The 23682-nt window shown below is 30.6% G+C and overlaps 1 protein-coding gene across 4 annotated transcripts in view; it reads right to left on the bottom strand.

Moving 5' to 3' along the window:
* LOC134715782 (centlein-like) overlaps positions 1 to 14310 on the bottom strand; it is a 58886-nt gene extending 44576 nt beyond the window's left edge. For all 4 annotated transcript variants that reach the window (XM_063578222.1, XM_063578223.1, XM_063578226.1 and 1 more), the window contains exons 1-6: positions 14236 to 14310; positions 12405 to 12505; positions 9961 to 10028; positions 9376 to 9464; positions 8180 to 8308; positions 6720 to 6801 (exon numbers count right to left, since the gene is read on the bottom strand). In XM_063578222.1, the coding sequence (XP_063434292.1) occupies positions 6720 to 6801; positions 8180 to 8308; positions 9376 to 9464; positions 9961 to 10028; positions 12405 to 12426 (390 nt within the window). In that variant the 5' untranslated portion in view covers positions 12427 to 12505; positions 14236 to 14310. The remainder of the gene's footprint in view (positions 1 to 6719; positions 6802 to 8179; positions 8309 to 9375; positions 9465 to 9960; positions 10029 to 12404; positions 12506 to 14235) is intronic.
* Positions 14311 to 23682: the final 9372 nt, after the last annotated feature.

Here is a 23682-nt window from a genome sequence, read left to right as displayed (position 1 = left end):
TGGTAATACTCTATTATAGATATTTACGTGACAAAACATGTTACTTATTACCTCCGTCACAATGACAAGAATGTTCTGTAAACAAGAAAACAAACACGGAACAAGATGACATCAAACATCTCGTCAGTTGGTTCTATTTTAGCTAAAGGTTATAAGATGAATTTGATAAATTCTTTGGCCAGATGTAGCAGGTATTTTGTGACTTCAATACTGAGAAGACAATTCTATAAAGTAATAAAATAACTTATCAAAGATACTAGGCTTGAAAGTATGCTTTCAGTCATTATGGTATACTTTTCAACTTCTTTCATAAAAATGATGTTATTATGTGATTTGCAGCAATTTTATTAGTCACCAAATATGACAAATGCTACAAATTATTTATAAAAAAAAGGGGGGGCAAACTTCTGAAAGTGACGGGCATAAAAATAATGAATAAACTCTAGTCTTATACAGCAGGACTTTTCCAGTATCGTCTTTCATTTTCTTTTTTTTTGCAATTTTTTTTTGCAGAAAAGAAGAGGGAGGGACAATTCCCATAAATGGACATTGAGATCCTAGTACATGCTTTTGTAAATATCAGTCCAAATCCAAGGAGTCAACCCTTGTAGAGGAATAGAAGTTAAGGTTCATAATTTCCAAAGCAATATTTTCAACTACCAGTGAGTCACTGCAAATTGCTTTTACTTATGACAGCTAGCATTACAGTACTAAGCAACTATGCAGGTGACACAAAAAATAACATAAGTACTGAATTATGACACAAGACAGTCAAAATAACATACATACACACGTAGATTTATAAATTAGATAATTGAACATGATTCATTTCCTTTTAAAATATTATTGGGCAAAATTTTCATAAAATGACAACTGTTTGGAATCTCATGAAAATTCCAAAGTTTAACACACTTTTTCATTCTAGTAATATCATACCCAACTTGCTATCCTTAACTATCATGCAATATCAATAAGTGGCAACTATTGAGCGAGGATCAATTTTGAGGGATTTTTTTTTTAAATTGCCATTTTAATGGTTTTTGATATTTTGGCCAAATGCCAGTGCTTTATATATTTGTCTATATGATGTTCAATTATTATCAAGGTTAGAAATTAAACTTTTGGAAATGTTTTAAGATAAAGCAGGTGACAAAATGAAAATTATATTTGGGACTTTTATAAAGTGAAGCTAAAAGGGGAATTTATCTATGCTGTCTAATTTTCCCTTAATGCACCACAAAAATTTCAAGCTGTTGGATTCTCTAAGTAAAGAAAGATTAAAATGGTGGCTTTTGGCTGTCGTCTGCTCTTTGGTCAGGTTGTTGTCTCTTTGACACATTCCCCATTTCCATCCAAGTCCATTGATGATGATATGGTGACCTCAAGTTTCCTAATTTGATCAACTTGTGTTGCTGGGTTACTACATTCTATAATATCCTTAAAAGACTTCTACATATAGTTTTCTACGAATCAGAATATGATCTTCTGTTAAAAATTTCAGACATATTTTTCGATAAATAATTAAACCTACATCATAGCATAGGTATTAGACCATTAAATTAAGTTAAATGGAAATGATTCCATCTCCAGCACATCTATATGCATAGATAGACTCCCAGCCTTCCGGAAGTTTTTACAACTTTACTATGCATCATATAGACTCCCAACCTACATGAAATTATAACTTAACAAAGTTGTGAAATTACTGTCGTGAAATTATTGGTTATTCTATCAATAACCATATGCACTGAAAACCCTCAATACAAACTTAAATCAAAAGCAATAAACGTAGTTTATAGATGCTAAAAACAACTACAGATGATTAATATAATTATAAAGCTTTATATAACATCTTGTATCGACAATTCTAATCTGTTTTATAACTTGTTGTTTTGATTACAGAGACAATTACGAATGTAACCATGCATTCTAACCATATTCACAAAAATGACAATGTCTAATATAGCAATTAGGATAGCATCACATGCTTGGCGATATTCAATCGCTACATTTAACTACAAATCGTCCATTGTCAAAGCATTTGTCGCTTCATTGACTCCTCCATATTAGGAATCCCATTCTGCCGAAGAATTACCGTTTCACGTTTTATATGGCAATAAATCATATTTGGAGAAAAGAGGAAAAGGAAAAGTGGACATCCATTACGTCTGTATTATTGTCATTGTCAATTTCAAAAAGTGTCTCTTAATGCAAATAATTATTGGATCATTTTTTGGGTAGTTTAATCTCAATCACAAAATTACTTTGTGACATTTTTTCTAACGACTTTTCTCAAATATCCTTTTATTCCATATTAACTGTCTCTATTTCTATGACAAGATAAATGCTATTTTTTTTGGCTTATGACATTGGTCTTTTCAAATAGCAGCTTATACTTTACTTGACAAAATTAGACTTGATTTTCATATAGAGGATCAAAGCTATTATATAATTGTATTTGATAGATTAAATACATATTTTTCTGACTGGTTGGAATAACGGAAAGATAATCTGGTTTATTATACATCTCTATAATGACGCTACTTTTCTAAAGGTTATAAGGTCACTTGGCCTGAGGTCCCTTCTTTATGAGAAAGAAATAATGTTATTAATACAATGAAATGAAGATTTCAATAATCTGAATTCACTATTATTCATTGGATACCAATTTTTGTAAAATTTCTTGGTTACAGTTGAACCACAAATTAAAATGATCAACAAATTACAAATTATCTATAAATTTGTAGGCAGACTTTGACAAAACTACAAAGTTTAATATCCAAGAAAATTTATTTTTTATCATCCACAACTGTTAGTACCCACAATAAACTGTTGACACAGAAAAATGTAATGCCTTTTTGTTATCTTGATAGTAATATGCAAATGTTGAAATTACAATAATATTAGAAGTTATGCAAAATACACAAATTCAATGAACCATGTCTGAAAGTACAGGGCCAGACAATTTCAAGGCAAATGAGATGTGACAATTCTTATACAACTGCATACCAAATACCATTGACCTTCACTAGTGATTCCCCATAAACTGACCTAATCACTAACTAATATATTGTTGATGATGCCGCTGCCACCACCACAGGAAACTGCATACCTATACCTTACTTTAGGTTGCTGAGACAAAACACTTACTTAGCATGTAGAAAATTAGGATTTTATTCACATTCGTGTATGCTTAAGGCCATTTATTTAATTTAGCCTCTAAATCTTTTGATTTATTGGATTTAAACAAACACAAAATGCTACCATTGAATTCTAAGATATAAGTTATGTACAATAATGATTTTAAAATTCACTTAGTTATTTTATTGATTAAATAAATTACAGTTGATATATTTATGATAAAAAAAAAATATCAGTATTAACAAAGTAATCAGAGGAATACCTACTTTAACCAGAATAAAGACCTACTCAATCAGGGTAAAATGCTTTATGTTTTATTGTATTTAGGATAAGTTGGGATCTAAATTTAAACCAAAATCAGGCAAATTCAACATGAATGGTGACTTACTTCGTAAAGCACATCCAAAACTAAATAGATTTTAGATTGATCATATCTGAATTCAAACTATGAACTTTGGCAGAAAACTTTAAAAAGGACACTTCGATCCAGTAACATGAAAGTAGGTAAAACTCATCTTCTTTGCCTCTCGTGAGACCTCTACTCACTAGAGTGCAAGTGCCTACCAGAAAAGATTATCATATGTTTAACAGAAGCTAAGATATAAACTCTGACTTAACCTCATTACCTTAAGGTTCAGAAATTTTCTTCCAGCAAGATATTTTTGATTTGATTAAATATGGAATATTATACATTCATGATGATCTTCTCTCATAATTGCTGATATGAGTGGGATGTTTTGAGCCATTTGCAAATTCTATCATGGAATTTGATGTGACTGTCATACAAGTGAGATGTTTAATTAGCTATGAAACTAGGTTTAATCCTCCATTTTGTAAATAAGAAATTACCTGTTTCAAGTCAGGAATATGACAGTTGCTGTTCATTTGTTTGAAATTTTATTTTGCCATTTGATTAGGAACTGTCCAATTTGAATTTTCCTTGGGTTAAGCATTTTTACGATTTCACTTTTTACTTTAACAAACATGTATAAAAAAAACCAACATGAAAGCCTCTTTGAGGCCTACAATTTTCTTTTGACAAAAACAAGACCAAAAATGCACATTTTAATCAGCTGCAAAAAAGAAAAAGACATTATTCTTCCTTAACTAAACAAAATTCATACTGAAACGGGTTTGTATAAGACGTGTGTCTATGTAAACATTGACTGACTGATGAAATCAATGCTTTAACAAGTTATTTAATTACTTCTTGTTTAAGTGCCTACTCAAAAATTTGGTGTGTCATAAAAGGGACAAATCTACTGGTTAATTTACACTTTATTACTACTAAATTAATGAAAAGAAAAAATAAAGCCTTCTATATTGAGTTGACAAATGAGACAAATACAATTATGCAATAAAACAAACTTTATGTTTTAGACGAAAATTACATCAGAAAGTATTCATATTTTCATTTCTAATGCACTTAAAAGGTTATAAAATCACAACTTTCTGTCAACTTGAGACTCCACATTATTCGAAGATATAGAATTTCAAAATTCAATTACAGAACGAGTAATTTCAATTGTCTCAGAACAGATATAGAAACTAATAAGAACAGTAAGATATGCCTTCTCAATAATGCAAATACATGAAATATTGCAATCATTAAAACTTTGTTATGTATTTGTCGGGTATTTCTATGACACTTAATTTGTCAGCGGACGAAATACAAGCAAAACTGATTTTTTTACGACAGTCAAACTGATTAGCTGGCTAGTTAGTCAATTTGTGCTGTGGTTTAAGATTGTATCATTGAGTAGGACATAGTGTCATCCCTGATCTTACAGTTACAAACAAAATATTTCTGACAAATTAGTTTTCTGACAGTTTTAATGATTTACGCGAGCTAGATTTATTGGACTGCTTCTAGATTTTATGACTTATTGCACAAGGAACGACTTCCGTGATTAATGTCCTATTAGATGTCCTTTTGTCCTTTTTGGTAGATAAAATTAATTAGCTACGTTCTTTTTTAATGCCAATGATTTGCATAAGTTTTTTATTTGTTGACAATGCCAATAGAGTCTGATAGCATGTTCATGTATCTTCCAGAATCAATTTCTCTCACTAAGAAACTTGTTTACACAAAAATACATTTCCCTAAATTAGAAAAATTGTCTTTATGATGAAAAACCAAATAAACTTAAAAGCTAAATAATAAACTTGTTACTAATACTTCATTATCTACAATGTAAACAGCATTAAAAAGGTTCTTAAATCAAATGTAAATGCCACTACATACATGTAAGATACATGTAGTAAAACTATAGTGCACAAGTCAGCTTGTGCATTCAGGTATACAAAAAAGTTTTTAAAAAAGTTTAAAAGTTTAAAAAACTTTAGATTTAGACACAATAACAAATTTTATAATCTTACTTATAAACTAAGCAACCTTATCTAACTATAATGGGGATTCATTAATTTTTGTTATTAAAATATGTACCATTTTTTAACATTGATTAAATTAAATTTGTTTAATCAAGAATATTTGTTTTTCATGGTTTTCCAAAATCTAAATATAGACCCCATCAAATTTCATTGCCTTTTTAAACATTTTTTTCTTTTAAAGATTTCCAATTGTAATGGTGTCTGTTTTGACCATAAAGTCCTTTGTGAGGAAACAAAGGTAGAGTTTGCAAGCAGACTTGACTAGTTTTATTTGCAACTCAATGTGGGGTTTTTTCCAAGCATATCCCAGAAACTACTTTACTATTCCCCATTTCAAAATCAAATGCATTGTGGCTAAAATTCTAAAAGCTTATATCAAAAGATGTGATTGGTCAAAAAAGATCTTAAGCATTGCAAATTCGTCCAATGAAATGGTTATTTCATTTGGGGTATGAACTATGAAATAACCTTTAAGCCTTTACATTCTTACACAGCCATAGCTTGTCTAAATAACACATCTCTAGACAGCTTGTTCCATGGCTTTGTTGCTTCTCGATCATAAGTATATGTCGAAAGTAAGCAACTTTTCCTTCATCAAATATGTCAAACAAGCCTTGAAATGAAGTCTTTTTAATTTAAACATATTAATTCATAGTGGATTGGGAAACAAGTTTTGCAACTTATATTAATCCCTTTCTACTTTGCGGGTACGAGTGCTGCCTTGTAGCGGCATTAGCCTACTCTTTTTTCAAAATCTACAAAGGTGTCTTTAACGTGCAAGAGATATGGCTCTCTCTAAACACGGGTCAGCCATTTATCGTCCCCTTCCGACGGACTACCATCGTTTCCTCAAGACCATTCTCGCAAATGATGTCAAGGGAGAGCCGAAAATTGAGTTCCTGAAATTTTCATCCTGAACAGGAATCGAACCAGGAACCTTTGTGTTAGTAGTCCAATGCACTAACCACTACACCACAGCTCTCTAAAAGTCTTTTTAAAAATATAAGATCTAACAGACTAATATAGACCTACTTTTAATCCATCTCAAGGTCATACAAGGTGAAATGTTTGTGCGTCTTATACATTTTACAAACCAGTCGTACAATAATGTACATAATTGAACAGCTTAGTTACTACATGCAGAAAATGATCATAACTTTTAAATCTGATGGAAATTTGTAAGTTACCTGTAGCTCTAAGTTGGCATTTTTCTCTCTCAGTCTATCAACCTCATTTTGAAACTTGTTTAAATCTTCATTTACATTTGATCTAAAAAAAACAAAAACAAAAATATGAATCCATATCTGCCAAGTTTTCAAAATGCCCATGGGTGGGGGTTTTAAGTGCAAGATGGCCGCCATACTCCTAAAAAAGGGGGCCTCCAAGTGTAATGTTGTTTTTTGGCCTCTTCATACTTTAATAAGCCTCAATTTATTGTACAATTAATTGTTTTGTTAAAATTGCGAACATAATTGCTCTTTAAAAATTTCAATTTGGGAGCCTCCATGGGGGAAATCCCCCTCAAATAGTGACAGTTGGCATGTATGTGAATCTATGATATAGATGGTAATGAAATGGTTTAATAAAACAAACTTTTTCTTTTTTTTTTGAAAAAGACAAAATTTTAACCCACTATTTAAATCATTATAAATCACCATGCCAAATAATAAAGATAAAGCGAGACTCTGGTTTCATATGTTCGATAACACTAGGCAAATCGTGGTTTCACAGCAGAAAATCTACTAAAGAGCAATAGATCTTTAACATTTATTGATAAATTGAAACAACTTATTGGACATTTCATTTTCAGTTTAATCGGATTTAATTAGGAATTTTATAATGTTGCAAGTAAGATAATCTGGTTGATTAAAAGTATACTTTATATTTACTAAATATATTCAATACTTGAATTGTATTAGCTAATTTAGTAATATATATATTTAAACAGTGACTAATAATTACTTGTCTGTTTCAGCAAAAATCATCTTTTTATTAAATATCTTGCATTACGAAAATGAACTTCAAGATGTATTAAATTCCGCATAATCACCAAAATACAAATTTTTCGTTTCTTGTGGTTGATCAATTCACATAAACAATTAAAAAAAAAAGTCAATGGAAAAAATTATTGCATCAATAATGCCAATAAGTAAATATTTTGTTTGCCCTCACTAACAATATCCATAAATATTTTATTGTTTTTCTATTTAAGCATTTTGAAATATTCAGAACAACAGTTCTTTTTGGCTATTAGCTTGGGGATAAAAGTTAGAAGAACTTACCAACCTTTTTTCAGTGTGACAATCGAAATATGTACATGTACTACATAGTACAAAGATTATATTTTAAATATACTGTAAATCTGCTATTTTTAGCAATCAATATATTTACACAAACTTTGCGAAAAGAAAAATACCTGAAAATAAATAACATGAAAATGCCTTCTTATATGAATATGTCAACAAAATAGGAAAGTAGCTTACATTCACTTCAGCATAGTCAGCTTAAAAGGGCTAAATGGAAAAAAATGTGTGCAGGTTTTATCTACCCTTAATTTAATCATTTTGAAATCTTCAGTATATCATTTCTTATATAACAACTTTAAAACATGATAAAAAGTACATGGTAAACACAAAGCTTAACATACCTGATAGCTAGTTCTGCAACCTCTCTAGACTTCTGTGTAAGAGCATGTTGTAGTTCTTCAATTCGCTCATCCTTGATTTGAAGAACTTCCAAAACTTTTCTGTCTTTTATTTCACTCTTTTCTTTCTCTCTGAAATAAAGTTGAAACATAAAAAAAAATGATCATGGATCGTCAAAATACAGACACTAGGCATATATGGTTAATTATTCTAAAGATGAAAGGACTGAAATGTTTAGCTTCTTGTAATTATTGAAATTGATTAGTGTTGCAATGTATTATGAAACTGATGTCAAGGTCAAATGAAACTTTTGAACATGGAATGAATATACATGCTTTATATTTTCAATCAATATAGGATCAATGGCATATTAAAAATCAAACAACACTCCTCAGCAAATCAGGCTAAATAGAAATTTTAAGCTCACTTCCATAAACCCCTGTTTGAACAAAACACAATAAAATGAAAATGAGCTTGTATTTTTTTCAGCGTCTTCTTATGTTGCACTGTTACACCACTGTCGAAGGTAAGGGGAGGGTTGGGTGCCAGCAAACATCAGTAACTGTTCTAAGTTAGGAACCTGTTATTCAGTGTTTGTAATTTGTTGCTGTATATAAGATTTGTTTTTTGTTTTATATTTATGTATATAAATCAGACTGTCAGTTTTCTTGTATGAACTGTTTTATATTTGTCATTTCAGGGTCTTTATTGCTTACTTTGTGGTATTGGTTTTGCTCATTGTGATCTGTAATTATCTACCTCTACATCATTCAGTATCTAGTGAAGAGTTGTCTTCTTATTTTTTTCTAAAGGAGTCTACAAACTGGTCTAACAGGCAAATCAGAGACATACCATAATACAAGCAATAAGTGTGCTTTTAAATGATGGTAATACATGACATTGGTGACAATAATGACATTATCACAAAGACAATGGTGACAATGATGACAGTCACACAAGACAATGGTGACAATGATGACAGTCATACATGACAATGGAGACAATGATGACAGTCACACAAGACAATGGTGACAATGATGACAGTCACACAAGACAATGGTGACAATGATGACAGTCACACAAGACAATGGTGACAATGACGACAGTCACACATGACAATGGGGACAATGATGACAGTCATACATGACAATGGGGACAATGATGACAGTAATACATTACAATGGTGACAATAACTTACCTCTGAAGGACTAAGCTAATGGCCTGTGTTATGTCTGGATTAGCAACTTGTAATTTCTTCCATAATGACCAAACAAAATCTTTGTCAGCCTACAAATAGTTCATGGACAATTACTAGCATAAAAAATAACGTACTTGATGGATAATAAAATTCACCCCTAAATAAGGTGCAGGGCTGTTTTCTAGGGAAAGAAGTGTTTTTTTCCTCACATAAAACACACCTGAATATAAAGCGCACCCTAATGAAAAAATTCTACTGACCTTAGCGTAATGAATGTTCATTCCATCTTGTAACTTATTCCATAACATGTTTCATTTTTATTTTCAGATTGTTGAGCAAGTTGAAGGCATTTTATATATATTTATTATTTTGAGCTATTATTTTTATTGCTCCATTGATGCATATCACACATTCATTATACATACCACTTATTCAATTGTATAACTTTTTTAAAATTTAACGATGATGTCTGAATTTAACCAAGAAAATTAAAGATTGAAAACATTTATGTGAATGATGCTTACTTCAATTCCTAAAATTCAATAAATAAGACTACCCTCTTATGACTTTTGCAAGTTGTATTACCTGACATTGTTTTAAATCATCTGCCAAAGCTTTTATTTCTGCTTTCAGACTACCAACATCATCAATACCTACAATGTAAAATACATATTATTAAAAATAAATACAAAAAAATCATTACAGTTTAAAGTCATAATAAACGAGTGACCGGTGAAAAATAATGTTATTCTAATTCTTGAACCCGTGCATACAAACATCAAAAACTTAGTCTTATGTGCATGATTTTATCATTTTTTTTGCCTAAATTTCGTATATTCCTCAAAAAAAAATTTCAGTCAGTCACTGTTGTTGTGAAAATATGGCAGGTAATTAAAGTTCAAATTTTGAAGCCGAAGTTTTACGATTGTCACCTGTTTGTCAACAATAAACAAAAAAGGTATGGATATTGAGCATGTGTTTAACATGTAAAATCAGATAATAGTTTATTTTAAGGACATCCATGCGTATTGCGATCACTGGATTTTTACGAGATGGGTCACACTGAGGTCACTCTGCATACGGAAAATATCAGGGTTGGCAAAGTATTACCCGCCCGGGAATTCCCGGGTGGGAAAACCCTGGTTTTCCTGGGCTGGGCAATACTCCAAGAAATGGGGTATACTGGGCAATATGATTTTTTAAGCTTATTTTAATATAAAATAGTAAAGTATTGGTGTAGTTTCATAGTATAACAGCTAAATATATACTTTTTTTAACAGATAACCATTGACAGTCATTTCTAAAAGAATGAAAAATTCAATTTCATTCCCTTCTATGTAGCCGTAATACAAGATTTGCACCTTTAAGGAAACCTTGTTAATTACCAAGCATTGTTTCAATAATCAATACTTTGAAAAAAAATTATTGCAATGTTTTAAGTAAATTTTTAATTTAATTGATATACAATCATATGTCATATTTGCTAAATAAACACCCTAAGGGGTCATGCCATTAACACTTATAAAATTGAAAGGGCTGATTATTGTTACATAAACAAATCTGCATTCTAATCAGAATAATTACTTACTAATTAATGACAGTACATACATACATTATTTAAAGGTAATTTTTCTTACATGTTATTGTTAATTCTTAATAGGAGTTATATTTATTTAAAAACAAGTTTTTTGCTTTATGATTTACAGTTTTACCAATCCAGACAAACAAAAAAGGTTGTATATATCTTAAATGTATAAAATTTGTGTTTGATCACTGAATCCTCTATAAAATTCAGACTTGTATTTTATATTACCCAGTATTGCCCACTAAAACCCAGTAAAACCCGGGTTTTCCCAGTATTTCCCACTGGGCTGGGCAATACTCATAAAACCCGGGTTTTTGCCAACCCTAGAAAATATGTCTGGAAATTGCTTCCTCCAAGGAAGCAATCATAATAAAGTAAACTTCTTCTAAATATGGACATATTAAAGATTTTTCTTCAGAAAAAAGTATATGTACATATTAATTTAAATTTAGAAATTAATGCGAGGTTTTTATTAGTGCGAAAATGCGACTGAGTTGTAAACGCAATAATTTAAACTCGCATTTTGAAATATCTTATATGAATTAAACAGGATTTTTCTCAAAAACGTAAAAATTAAAATTGCATTTTAGTCTCAAATGACAAAATCGCAATAATAAATGCACGCAATAATTTCTGAATTGACAGTAGTTTTATAATGAAAAACATTTCATTGAGTTATAAAAAAACATATGCATTATTTTTTTAAATTGAGTTTTCTTATGACTTTAATTCTGATATGATTAATATAGAACTGGTAAACATTTCAAAATCGAGGGCTCATCTTTATGTGACAAGGTTAAATTAGTTATTTTTATGTCCATGTAGTGCCAAACATATGATCTGATGGAAGTGCAAGAGTTGAACTATGGTGACCCCTTCATTAGTAAAGTATCATTAATTGCTCAATTTAATAATATTTTTTTCTGATATTTTGATAGTTTTGTAACTGCAAGTATTTTTGTGTTGTGTAACTGTGAGTCATAAAGTCATGATTTTTACATTTTTTTTAATTTACAATATATATATATTAAGTCTCATTTTTTAGTTTTATATTTAGATTTAAACAAAATGACAATGTAGTGTTAACGTAAACAGCGCAAAGAATGAATATACAGAAATGTGGAAATCCTCTTGCTTCTAGGGTAAATTATGAACTTAACATTATCTTCTCATTTGTTGCAAATAAAACACTATTGGAGCAAACTTTTAACTAAAAATCTTTTTCGAGAAAAGACCTTGTTACTAGAAAAAATAATACCAATATGTCTTTTTAATCGTTCTTTGAAACTTCCTACACCTCTCCTGTATAATATTTAAATGATAGTACAAACATGGATTTAGAAAATTGCTTTTCTTTTTACAATTTGAGAACTATTTGTTACATGTATTTATGAAATAAAGTTCAGTGGAATTACAACATGTAAAGAACTCAAGAAGATCATACCATAATCATACATTCCAGCCATTTCTTTGGCCTTTTTCAGCCCATTTGTTCTTTAGTGAAAGATTCCTTTTTTCAAGAAGTTCTTCATAGTATAACAAAGACTGGAAAATAAAATAAAGTTTTAATACATGATAAAATGATAAAAAAAAAGTACAACATATCTTTAATATTCTACAATTTTCCTGTATTTTATTTCACAATGTAGAAAATATTTGATATTATATATAAAATGTTCATATTACACTTGACTTTCAGGGTTATATTCTTAACCATCTTTGACTCTTTGTACAATGACAGTATTATTATTTTCATGTATTATATTGATGAGACATACATTTTTTAAAAGTGGTTTTCTAGTTGAAATGAGCTGTTCTCTGAAGCTATCAATGGTACACCACAGAGAGTTGGTTCCACTGTGGTATTGTGTACCAAACTGAATATCTGTAGGAATCTTTAGATGTATGCCACTATGAATATGCTTATGTGAGAATGGATGTGTTTTAAATGGGAAGAAGTCCCTTATAACAGTAGAAAATTCAATCCAAAAAATCCAAAAATAAAATTGGAAAATGTTCTGAATTTTTCATAATATTGTACTAATGAACTCAAAATCATTCAAAAAATTTTTGTCACGTTTTTAATTTCCAGATCTGCGCAGAAATCTACTTCCTTTTCTGGTCTTTTATACATGAAATTTTAAATAAAATGTGTGTTTTTCAGTCTGAGAAAGGAGCTCAATACTAATTCATTTTAAAAAATTGGTTGTTATAATAAAAAAAACATGTGACCTGATGACAGCGTTCTTTTGTTTACATTGATATACCGTCATAACTTTAATAATGTCACAACTAAAACTTAAATCCCTAACAACAGAACCAAAATCGGAAACACTACGGTATTTCTGTTTCTCTTTTTCACGTTTGATATTAGTTCTTGAGTCTGCTTTGATGAACAGGAGAGATAGAATAGCAACAAGATGGTATGATATTTTGAACATCATTACCAATTATTAAACACTACTGCCTTACTGGTATTATGGTACTTATTGCAAACATACGTTGTACAAAGCAGATAAATTTTGGATACCTATTGGGTTTTGTGAAAGTCTAAAACAGAACAACAATATTCATTTTTGAAAAATGAAGTAATGCTATGTGTTCTCCTTCACTGTATGATGTCAATAGCTCAAATGCTGCAAATTCTCCAACTAAGTGTTGCAGATTCCAAACGTGCGTCTGGCGTACTAAATTATAATCCTGGTACCTGTGATAACTACAAAATGTATTCCCTAATACAAATGTAATCACAAATGTACATGTATAGTGAGAAGGAAACAACCAAACATGGATTAGTTTGTTAGTCTGTGCACAACATGAATATGTCATCATCTGAAGGGTTTTAATGTTAGTTAGAGCGTATTGTATTTGTAACATTAGAATTTTCATTGAAAAAGCATGCATACTTGTAGTTCAAATTCATATTATGTACAGTAGTACTAAAACATATAATGATCAGGCCATTCTTAATTTGTACTGAACAGTCATTGAAGAAGATAAATACTTGCAATACGACATTTTTTTTCTCCAATAACGATGGAAGCAAATGTTAGTGTATTTAAATTGACAATAATTTGAAAATAGTGTCAAATAAGATTTCTCAAATCAAGATCGGACATGATTTTGAAGAAAGTTTTAAAAAGGCATATCACTTGTTTGCTAACATTTTCTTCCATATCACTTACAACGCCTGGAGTATAATGATTTAGTTTAACATTTTGTTTTGTAAATGGTGGGAAATATCAAAGTCAAATGCTTAAAAAGTTGTTGTTTACCTTTTGAAAAAATCAAATATTAAACCGGAAGTTTGGAAACCCGCTGCCAAACAACTGCCGTAATCTAGATTGTTGTCGTAATTTAAAGGTATTGAAATTATTTTCCTTTAAACCGCCAATGTGAGTTTTTTTTGGCTTATAATGTGGAATTGAAAGCTTTCATTCGTGTTTTTCTTTTAATATATCCAGTATTTATTATTTTTTACAAATTACGACAATCCTCTTTAAATATTTCCCGCCAAAATGTCACTTGTAAATATATTTTATGCAGTTCTATTTTGCAATAAATGTAGATTGTGTTCAAGGTTTCAGCACAGGAATCGGAAGTTCTATCAATAAAATTCTTCTGGAGAAGATCTATTGATAGTCGACTATTATTTACCGAATTTTATTGATAGAACTTCCGATTCCTGTGGTTTCAGATCCTGCTTACTATTGTTTGCCCTTTATTGTTCGATTTGTCTTATGACCCTTGTTCTCATAGTCACAGTTCAGGTGGTAACCAACACTTTCACTTAAATCAATTTGGCTCGTTTAATTTTCGACTCATTATCGATTTGTATCGAAGGCACTTAATTTAATTTTGAAAGAGCAATTTTGTACACAATTTAAACAAACAAAATGTTTATAGTGGATTGGGAAACAAGTTTTGCAACTTATATTAATCCCTCTCCACTTTGTGGGTGCAAGTGATGCCTTGTAGCAGCATTAGCCTACCCTTTTTTCGAAATCTTCATACTCACAAATGGGGTCAAGGGAGATCCGAAAATTGAGTTCCTAAAATCTTCATCCCGAACAGGAATCGAACCAGAAACCTTTGTGTTAGTAGTCTGATGCACTAACCACTACACCATGGCTCTCACTGTAGGCTTAAAAAAGTATGAAGAAGCCAAAAAACAACATTAAAATGTATATGCAGGCCCCTTGAAGGTTTTTTAGATCTATGGCCGCCATCTTGCACGCAAAACCCCCATGGGCATTTTGAAAAGATGGCAGGTATGTGGGAGAAATTCAGTTGATTTTTTTATCTTTGAAAAGAAAGTGTACATTTTATCCTCATGCATACCTGCCAACTTTTGAAAATGCCCATGGGGGTTTTAGCGTGCGACAACAATTTAAAAGGTTACAATTCTTTGCGACGACTTCTTTGCGCGTGCTGTTTTGTAGTTTAGAAAAAGTGTCATATTTGTAAGATGAGCTTACATGCCTTTTTCTTAAGTTTAATTGCATGATTCTAGTTTAATATTATATCAGCAGAAAATATGAACATGTAGCTGTAAGACCAGGAATTATTTTCATGTGTAAGGATACTAAATAGTTGTTGACCTTTCCAATTTAAAATTATACACAAAGAAGGAAGTTTATCAGGTTGGGAACAACAACTATAGGGATCCCCCCTCAATGTTCGGACATTAAAAAACACTTTTTAAGTACAAATGAGCACACATTCATATTATTTGAAGAAACTTTTCCCAAAGAACTATACATCTTATGATCTATCTGGTATTATATGGTCAACACCTGTCCAAGAATTTTGATATGTCCTTGGCCTTATATCTTCTTTATTATTCAAAATAATATGACTCTTCATTTAGAAAAGCTGTTCCAAATACAATGTCAGCATTTCCCATTCTTAAGTTAATAAATCTACATTTTTCTATTTATTTTTTACAAGAGTGACCCCTTGACTAAGGGTAGTCCCTCATATAAGGGATTCCTCATGTTGATGTGGGTGGGGGGCCATGTGAAAAATAATGAATAGTACATCATACTTTAAATAATCATGATGATTGAATGCATAAATAAAATTATGTTACAGCAAGTGTACATGTAATGTCAATAAATTAGTGAATAAACTACTATTTATTATATTCATGGTAATACTGCATCATTGAAGTTTGTCAATCAGCCATGCTTTTATTCTTATTCTGTGTAAGAACCTCCTTGCAGATGAAAAATCATTTGCCATGTTCACGTTTTTACAACAAACAGAGGAATACAACACAAGTTCAATATCTAGCATGTTAAAATAATCTTGAGAGAAAACTTTTTTGATTGGCTGATTAATTTGATCATGAGAAACACACAATTTCATTGGCTGAACACGATTTTCCTCCAGTTCAAAATCGGGAACAACATTATTTTTCGTGTAGATTTTCACCAAATCGTGTTTTAGAGGGTTTTTCAAGAACACGATCGTGCAATCGTGACAAAGGGTCAAAATCGTGTAGTACACGCCTAAATCGTGAAAGTTGGCAGGTATGCTCATGAACTAAATATTACTGTTAATGTCATTTGGCAAGAATTTTTACCGTTATATGTCATGACTACAACCAGGGACGTATATATAAGTCCTTGCTACAACTTACTTATATACGTTCTTGTTACCATGTGACAATTTGGGGTCATTAGTAGGGTGTTAATTTACCCTTTCAGCACACCTTGTCTTTTTCAGTTTGATATTCCTGTCATTTCCACAATTTTTAACCATCCATATACATGTATGTCTGTCTTATATTATAAATATTAATTTTCAATCTGTTTAGATCACCTGGACTAAAAGGCTTTGCCATCACCTGGAGTCCATCTCTCTCATCCATTGTATTTTTTAAAAATAATTCTTTTTAAAAACAAAATATTACCAAACTTTAAATCAAAGTTCCGTATATATATAGGATATCTTGTTTAATTTTTTTTTTTATCCAGGGATTAGATCCACAAAGATACATGGCCACTGTTGCTCAACATAGTACATAAGGTAAAATACATTTTGGCCTTATATCTCAGAATTCAAAGCAGTTAGAGAAAATCTGTTTGAGTGAAACTTGCCAGCAGGATAAGGGTTTTCTCATGCAAAAGTTTTGGAAAGATTGGACAACCACCCATTTTGGAGTTATAGCCCTTTAAATGTAAATTTTGAGTATATCATAAAAAACTTTTTTGAAATGAGAAAATAAATATCAGTCATACAGCAGGTGAGGAATTCAGGCTCCTGGGAGCCTCTTCTTGTATTTCCTTTTTTACATTTATTAACCTTTCATTTTAAACTTTTATACAACTAAATCTTACAGTATGAAACAGAAATTTTATCTAATAGCTTTAAGCATAGTACTACTCTGACATCTCAAATGAAACATGCTGAGAAACTTTATATGTGCCAATATCAAAATTTGACTACAGTGAAATAATCCATTATGTAACAATTTAAGATAAGATGATATGTCCATGCTTTTTAATATAATGCCATGATGACATTGATCAAAGAATTCTGTTCTTAACAGATGTACTTAGTTTACAAAATAACTAAATTTTTCATCACTGATTTTTTTCTTTCTTCAATATAAAAGGTAAAAGCGGACAAGATTTTTGACTGGAAATTTTTATCTTGCAATTGAAGAATAATACAATGTACTTCATTTGAACAAGTCAAAACGAAACAAAACTTCAATTTAAAAAAAAGGCAAACTAATTGTTTTAACCCCATACATTCATGTACCATCCTACTACCACACCCTGCTGATTTTGATGTCACTATATGTACATTGAAGGTCAAGTTCAGTTACTAGAAATTGCCTGAAATTTGTGTATAAACGTCATTTCCAAATGATAATATTATCAGAGAGATCACATCCATTCTTGGATATTTTTCCTTATCACATAATAAAAATCATGACTGGAGAAAAATCTCAATTTATTTTTATGTCACAATGGCCAAGGTAGATGAGTGGTCTCAGGATTCAGAGAGGGGGTTCCGGGGGGTGGAACCCCCTTTTTTTTCGACGATCAATGCATTTGAATAGGGACATGTAGTTGGAAACCCCCCCCCCCCCTTTTTAAAATGGCTGGATCCGCCCCTGGGTTTCTTGATAAAAAATGAAGTAAAACTTATTGGAATGTTACCATTCTAAGTTGTATGGTCACATGAAAAGAGAAGATCCCTCTTGATTTCAAGGTCATGATGCCCAATGTCAATGTCTTAGTTTCTAAAAATAGACTGAAATTTATGTAGAAAAGGGGTTTCAAGATGATTAATATATAATAATCAAGATAAATTAAAACTCAACTAATTGCAATCTTACTTGGATGTTTAATCACATATAATGAGAGGAAGGTCCTTACTGAATAATTAAGTCACTATCGATCATGAGAAGATTGTTATAAAATAAGCGTACATATATAATATATTTCAGAATGCTGATGGGCTGGAATGAATATACAATAGATATTAGGTAGAATGAAAGATAAAGTAGGACTGAACAGATGGTTAAAAACGTGTCCTGGAAAATATATTCGGTAATTTTTACACCTCTTATTTAGTTAGACATATAAGAAGATGTGGTATGAGTGCCAATGAGACAACTCTCTATGCTAGTCACAATTTGTAACAGTAAACCATTTAAGGTCAAAGTATGGTCTTTAACAGGGAGCCTTGGTCCACACCAAACAGCAAGCTATAAATGGCTATTGTATGTAAAATAATTCAAACGGGAAAAACAATGGTCTTATCTATATAAAAAACGAGAAACATTTATGAACTACAACCATTGAACATCAGATTCCAGACTTAGGACAGGTGCAAACTATTGCAATGGGTTTAAACGTTTTAATAGGAACCAACCTTCACCCTTACCTGAAACAAAAGTGTATCATCACAACATTAAAAAAAAAAGACACACTATAAAATATCAATTGAAATGGTTTAACTCAATCAAGAGAATTATGAACACAAACAAGGATAGGAGTGAAAAATTAAAGTCATACCAAACAATTATCAAAGCTGTAATATATTAAAAATAGAGAGACAAGATGTAAAAAAACTTTCAATAAGTAAACATAAAATGACAAGAAAGCATTACAAATTGTATCAACAGGTCTAATAAACTGGAAAGTACAATTTTAGAGTACTCACAGTTACTGAAAGCAAGTTAAAAGCCAAATCATGCATCAGAGACTAAAATCAAATAAAACACATCCCAGGAATTTCATATTTTAGCGTCATGAACAGTCAAAAGTAAAAACATAATACTGAACTCCGAGGAAAATTCAAAAAGGAAAGTCCAAAATCAAAAGACAAAATCAAAAGTCCAAATACATTAAACAAATGGATAACAACTGTCATATCCCTGACTTGGTACAGGCATTTTCTAATGTAGAAAATAGTGGATTGAACCTGGTTTCATAGCTAGCTAGACCTCTCACTTGTATGACAGTCACATCAAATTCCATTACATTGTCAACGATGCATGAACAAAACAAGCATACTCAAAGAGTAAAAATCTCAAAAACAGGGATACATCAGTCAATACTGTGTTATCATCTTAATCACTTATCAAAGAAGACATGACTTGTGCAATGTCAAAAATAAAAATATCTACGTTTGCCTTATTTTGAAGGATGAAATATAAAAGCATTGTGAAAAGTGACTGGTATACCATGAAGGTATGTTTTAAAAATGTTTTAATGCAGTGATTTATCTCTCCATGTTTCAATATAACTAATTGAGGTTTTGCACTATTTTATTTATCAAAATGCACATGACCATTTTTGGGGCTTGGATTTTGAAATAAGGTATCTAACATAGGCATCAATAAGAATTGATCCAGTAAAAGTACAAATAGAATGACATATTTGCCATTGGACCTTTAGAAAACAATTTACCTTTCAATTTCGGCATCACTTTTACAGTTCTCGAGTGACTATGTCTCTTTTCAAATAGATAAATCTGAGACATTCTTAGTTTATTTTATGTTATCTTTAAAACTATAACAGAAAGAGATAATTTTAAACAGTAAAAATTACCAAAAACAGTAATATATACAAATAAGTTAATGCAAAAGAAATGGTCAAATGACACTGGATAAAGGCTTCTGGGAACAGTATATCTGATATATGGTCCGAGTACACAGTTATTTCGTAGTGCATTTCTTTTAGACAATAAATGAAAATTAAAAAAATCCCACCTGCGCTTTCTCAATAATATTTTTACAGTGTGTTGTACTACTTTTGGGACACATTATATCAAAATTATAGAAAACTTCATCAGCTCGAACTCAAAATATGGACAATTTTATGTTAAGGGGGTCTTGAAATCTTTTGACAGCTTCCGAAGTGCTAATTTTTGACCTTTTTCAGCTGGACCTTATCACTACTTTACATTAATATTTACAAGGATTTGTATAGTTAGTCTAACTATACAAATCCTTGATATTTATATTTATCTACAAATAAGGCAATATGGACAAATCTACATTTGACATTAAATTTTAGTTATTGACCTTGAATTGTGATTTTACCAATACTGCATAAACGATTATAGTAAGAGAAAAATGGGAAATAGTGAAGATGTTAAGCCCAATAAGATCTACAAATAAGTCAACATGGTTGAAATTTTCAATTGACTATTTTGAGGAGTTGTTGACCCTGAATGACTGTTTCCCCCTTATTTTATAATTTTTGGTAGATAGAAAGAAATATAATATGTCGCTATAAATTTTTATTAGCAAAATAAGATATGCATTAAAAAAAAAAGGAAAATTGTTAAGGTGGTATTTAATTTTAGCACTACAGGGAGATAACTCTGTATAAATCAGCTGAATGTATTGTTAAGGAAATATTAAGCTTCTCAATGATCAAAATAAGTGTTTTTATGGCCCACCTACGATAGTAGAGGGGCATTATGTTTTCTGGTCTGTGCCTCCGTTCATTCGTCCGTTCGTTCGTCCAACTTCAGGTTAAAGTTTTGGGTCAAGGTAGTTTTTGATGAAGTTGAAGTCCAATCCAATTGAAACTTAGTACACATGTTCCCCATGATATGATCTTTCTAATTTTAATGCCAAAGTATAGTTTTGACCCCAATTTCATGGTCAACTGAACATAGAAAATGAAAGTGTGAAGTTCAGGTTAAAGTTTTTGGTCAAGGTAGTTTTTGATGAAGTTAAAGTCACACCTACTTGAAACTTAGTACACATGTTCCCTTTGATATGATCTTTATGATTTTAATTCCAAATTAAAGTTTTGACCCCAATTTCACGGTCCACTGAACATGGAAAATTATAGTGCGAGTGGGGAATCCGTGTACTATGGACATTCTTGTTAAAACTGCTTTATATCCAACTAATTTTTCAAATAAGGTGTTGGGTCAAGATTTTTTCATAATAAATATTTTTTTTCCAAATTTTATGAAAATTTAAAGAGCCAAATTGATTTTAGTCAAGGTGATTGGTACCACCTTAAAAAGCGAGAAGACAGAGTTAGCTCCCTTTCATATCATGTGTACAACAGTTTTCTCAAAATTTTAACTCATTTAAGAGTTACAGCAACATTTAAGTACCTAATGAATCTTAAGTTTTGAATAAGCAACTTACAAAAAGTAATAATACTAGTAATAGAAGTACCTGGTATTCTTCTCCAAGTCAAACTTTTACTATGCATGTGTGATAATATTAAAATTATCCACACTTCAGATGAAACATAGTAAATCCTATGAATTGGATGGTAAATATATGTTCCTTACCATGCTCTTGCTTCATACTAAAAGTACTCTTTTGCTTGCAATGGGCTGAAACTTTTCATCAGTTTGAAGAGGGGAATTCAAACTTTAATTTTAAAAAGTGTTTAAATTCAGGAAAAAATTTGAAATAGAAAAGCCTCTTTGATAAGCACAGATGGACAAATGTACCATATACATGCAAAAAGAATATGTAAACGCAGACCAGAGAAAACTTGAATTTATCCATATTCAAAAATTTGTACAATAATTTTTAAAAAAAATATTCTTATATTTTTTGAAGGGTGACTTTTGGAAAGAAACTGAAGAAAAGAGATATATTGCATGGTACATGATCAATGTTAACCCTCTCTTATTTGTTTGATAGTCAACCATGTGCACTCCATTTCTTCTTCATGGTAAGTCTAAATCTTTTCAGTAAACAAATCTTGCCTATATTACTCTCTTTGTTTCCCTAATCCTTACTACTTACTGTTCATATTTCACCTAAAATTGTGAGAAATTTTTTTTTAATGTATTTGTTCATTTGACAAGTTTTTAATGGTTCCAACCCAAGTTTGCTTTAGAAAATAAGTAAAAAAATCCCTCCAAGGACAAAGTCACCACCCTATATTCACACAAATAAAAACTTTCAAAAAGGTTAACAAGTTTGCATTATATAAATACAAAGGTTGTACTAAAAAGCCTTAAAAAAAGTATTTTTATTTTTAAGTGTTTGTCACTGTAGTAGTAAATTAAAAATTAAAATGTAACATCAATAGAAAAGTCTTTATAGTCGTAAACAAATTGGTTACTTTTGGTTAAGAAAATGTAATGAAATTGACAAGACATATGGTCATTTCATGTCTGTTTCATTATTCTACTTTGATCTCGAACTAATTGTCGATGACAAAACATAAATCGGCTTTAAACCACTATAAATTGAAGGGGGATATTTGTCCAACAGGCCTCTAAAGATTGGTGACAATTGATTATGTATAGATTTTTATGGCAGAATAATGAAATGACATGTTTAAAAATTGATCATTTAATTAGTGCTTTACGATTTCATTACCTGTAGGACGACTTAGTGTGACACGAACCTATCAAAGCTACTTAAGGTATTTGTGTCCCACATTAAGGCCAGGCCAAAATAAATAATTTGCATTTATGGTTTATTGACAATAAGGTTTTCATGCTGATATCATTTGTTTAAATATCTTCAATTATTGAAAAGACACATGATGAAATTGATGATGACTATAAGCTTTGATTGGATGCCAAAAATAAATTGTTTTAAAATGCAGAAAGGTATAAAGTGCAGTTAGTAATTGAAAATGGGATGATGCATGTACTGTCATTAACAATTTACTGTACAAAAAAAAGAAATCAAAATGGAGATCATGGTAGCAGCAGACGACGTTTAAAATTAACTTTTATATAATAGGTAGTTTAAAAAAAGACAAAACTTTGAATGAAATAATATTGATATTTGCTGTTCCTCCTTTGTCAATTGTCGATTTGGTCTACAATTTAGAAAATGAATATTAATTCAATTAACGACAAAATTGGACACAATGACTCTTATTTTCATTCACAACTTTAATACTGTCACTTTCATTGACAAACTATCAGAGACTTAATGATTTATCTGTTGCAATTTAATGAAAATAAATTAATGAAAAATAAAATTGTATAGATAACTTTAATCATAATTCATTTGACTGTGACAAAGGCTTTGAAAATTGTCAACAGGACCGAGAAACATTATAGATTTTCCTTCGCAAAATGTATCGGTATGTTTCAATGGTAAAATACTTCTATTGACTGTTACGTTTTTTGTCACCAATCAAATAAAAAGGGGATAATAAAATTAAGCTGGCTAAACTAATTACAAAGTTTGTCACCCAGTATTATTACCATGCTGGGGGTTTAATTAATCACAGATCATTCTTCAATGA

Source organism: Mytilus trossulus, chromosome 4 (genome assembly GCF_036588685.1).
Source record: "Mytilus trossulus isolate FHL-02 chromosome 4, PNRI_Mtr1.1.1.hap1, whole genome shotgun sequence".
Classification (NCBI taxonomy): domain Eukaryota; kingdom Metazoa; phylum Mollusca; class Bivalvia; order Mytilida; family Mytilidae; genus Mytilus; species Mytilus trossulus.
This window is presented reverse-complemented; position numbering and strand designations above follow the sequence as displayed.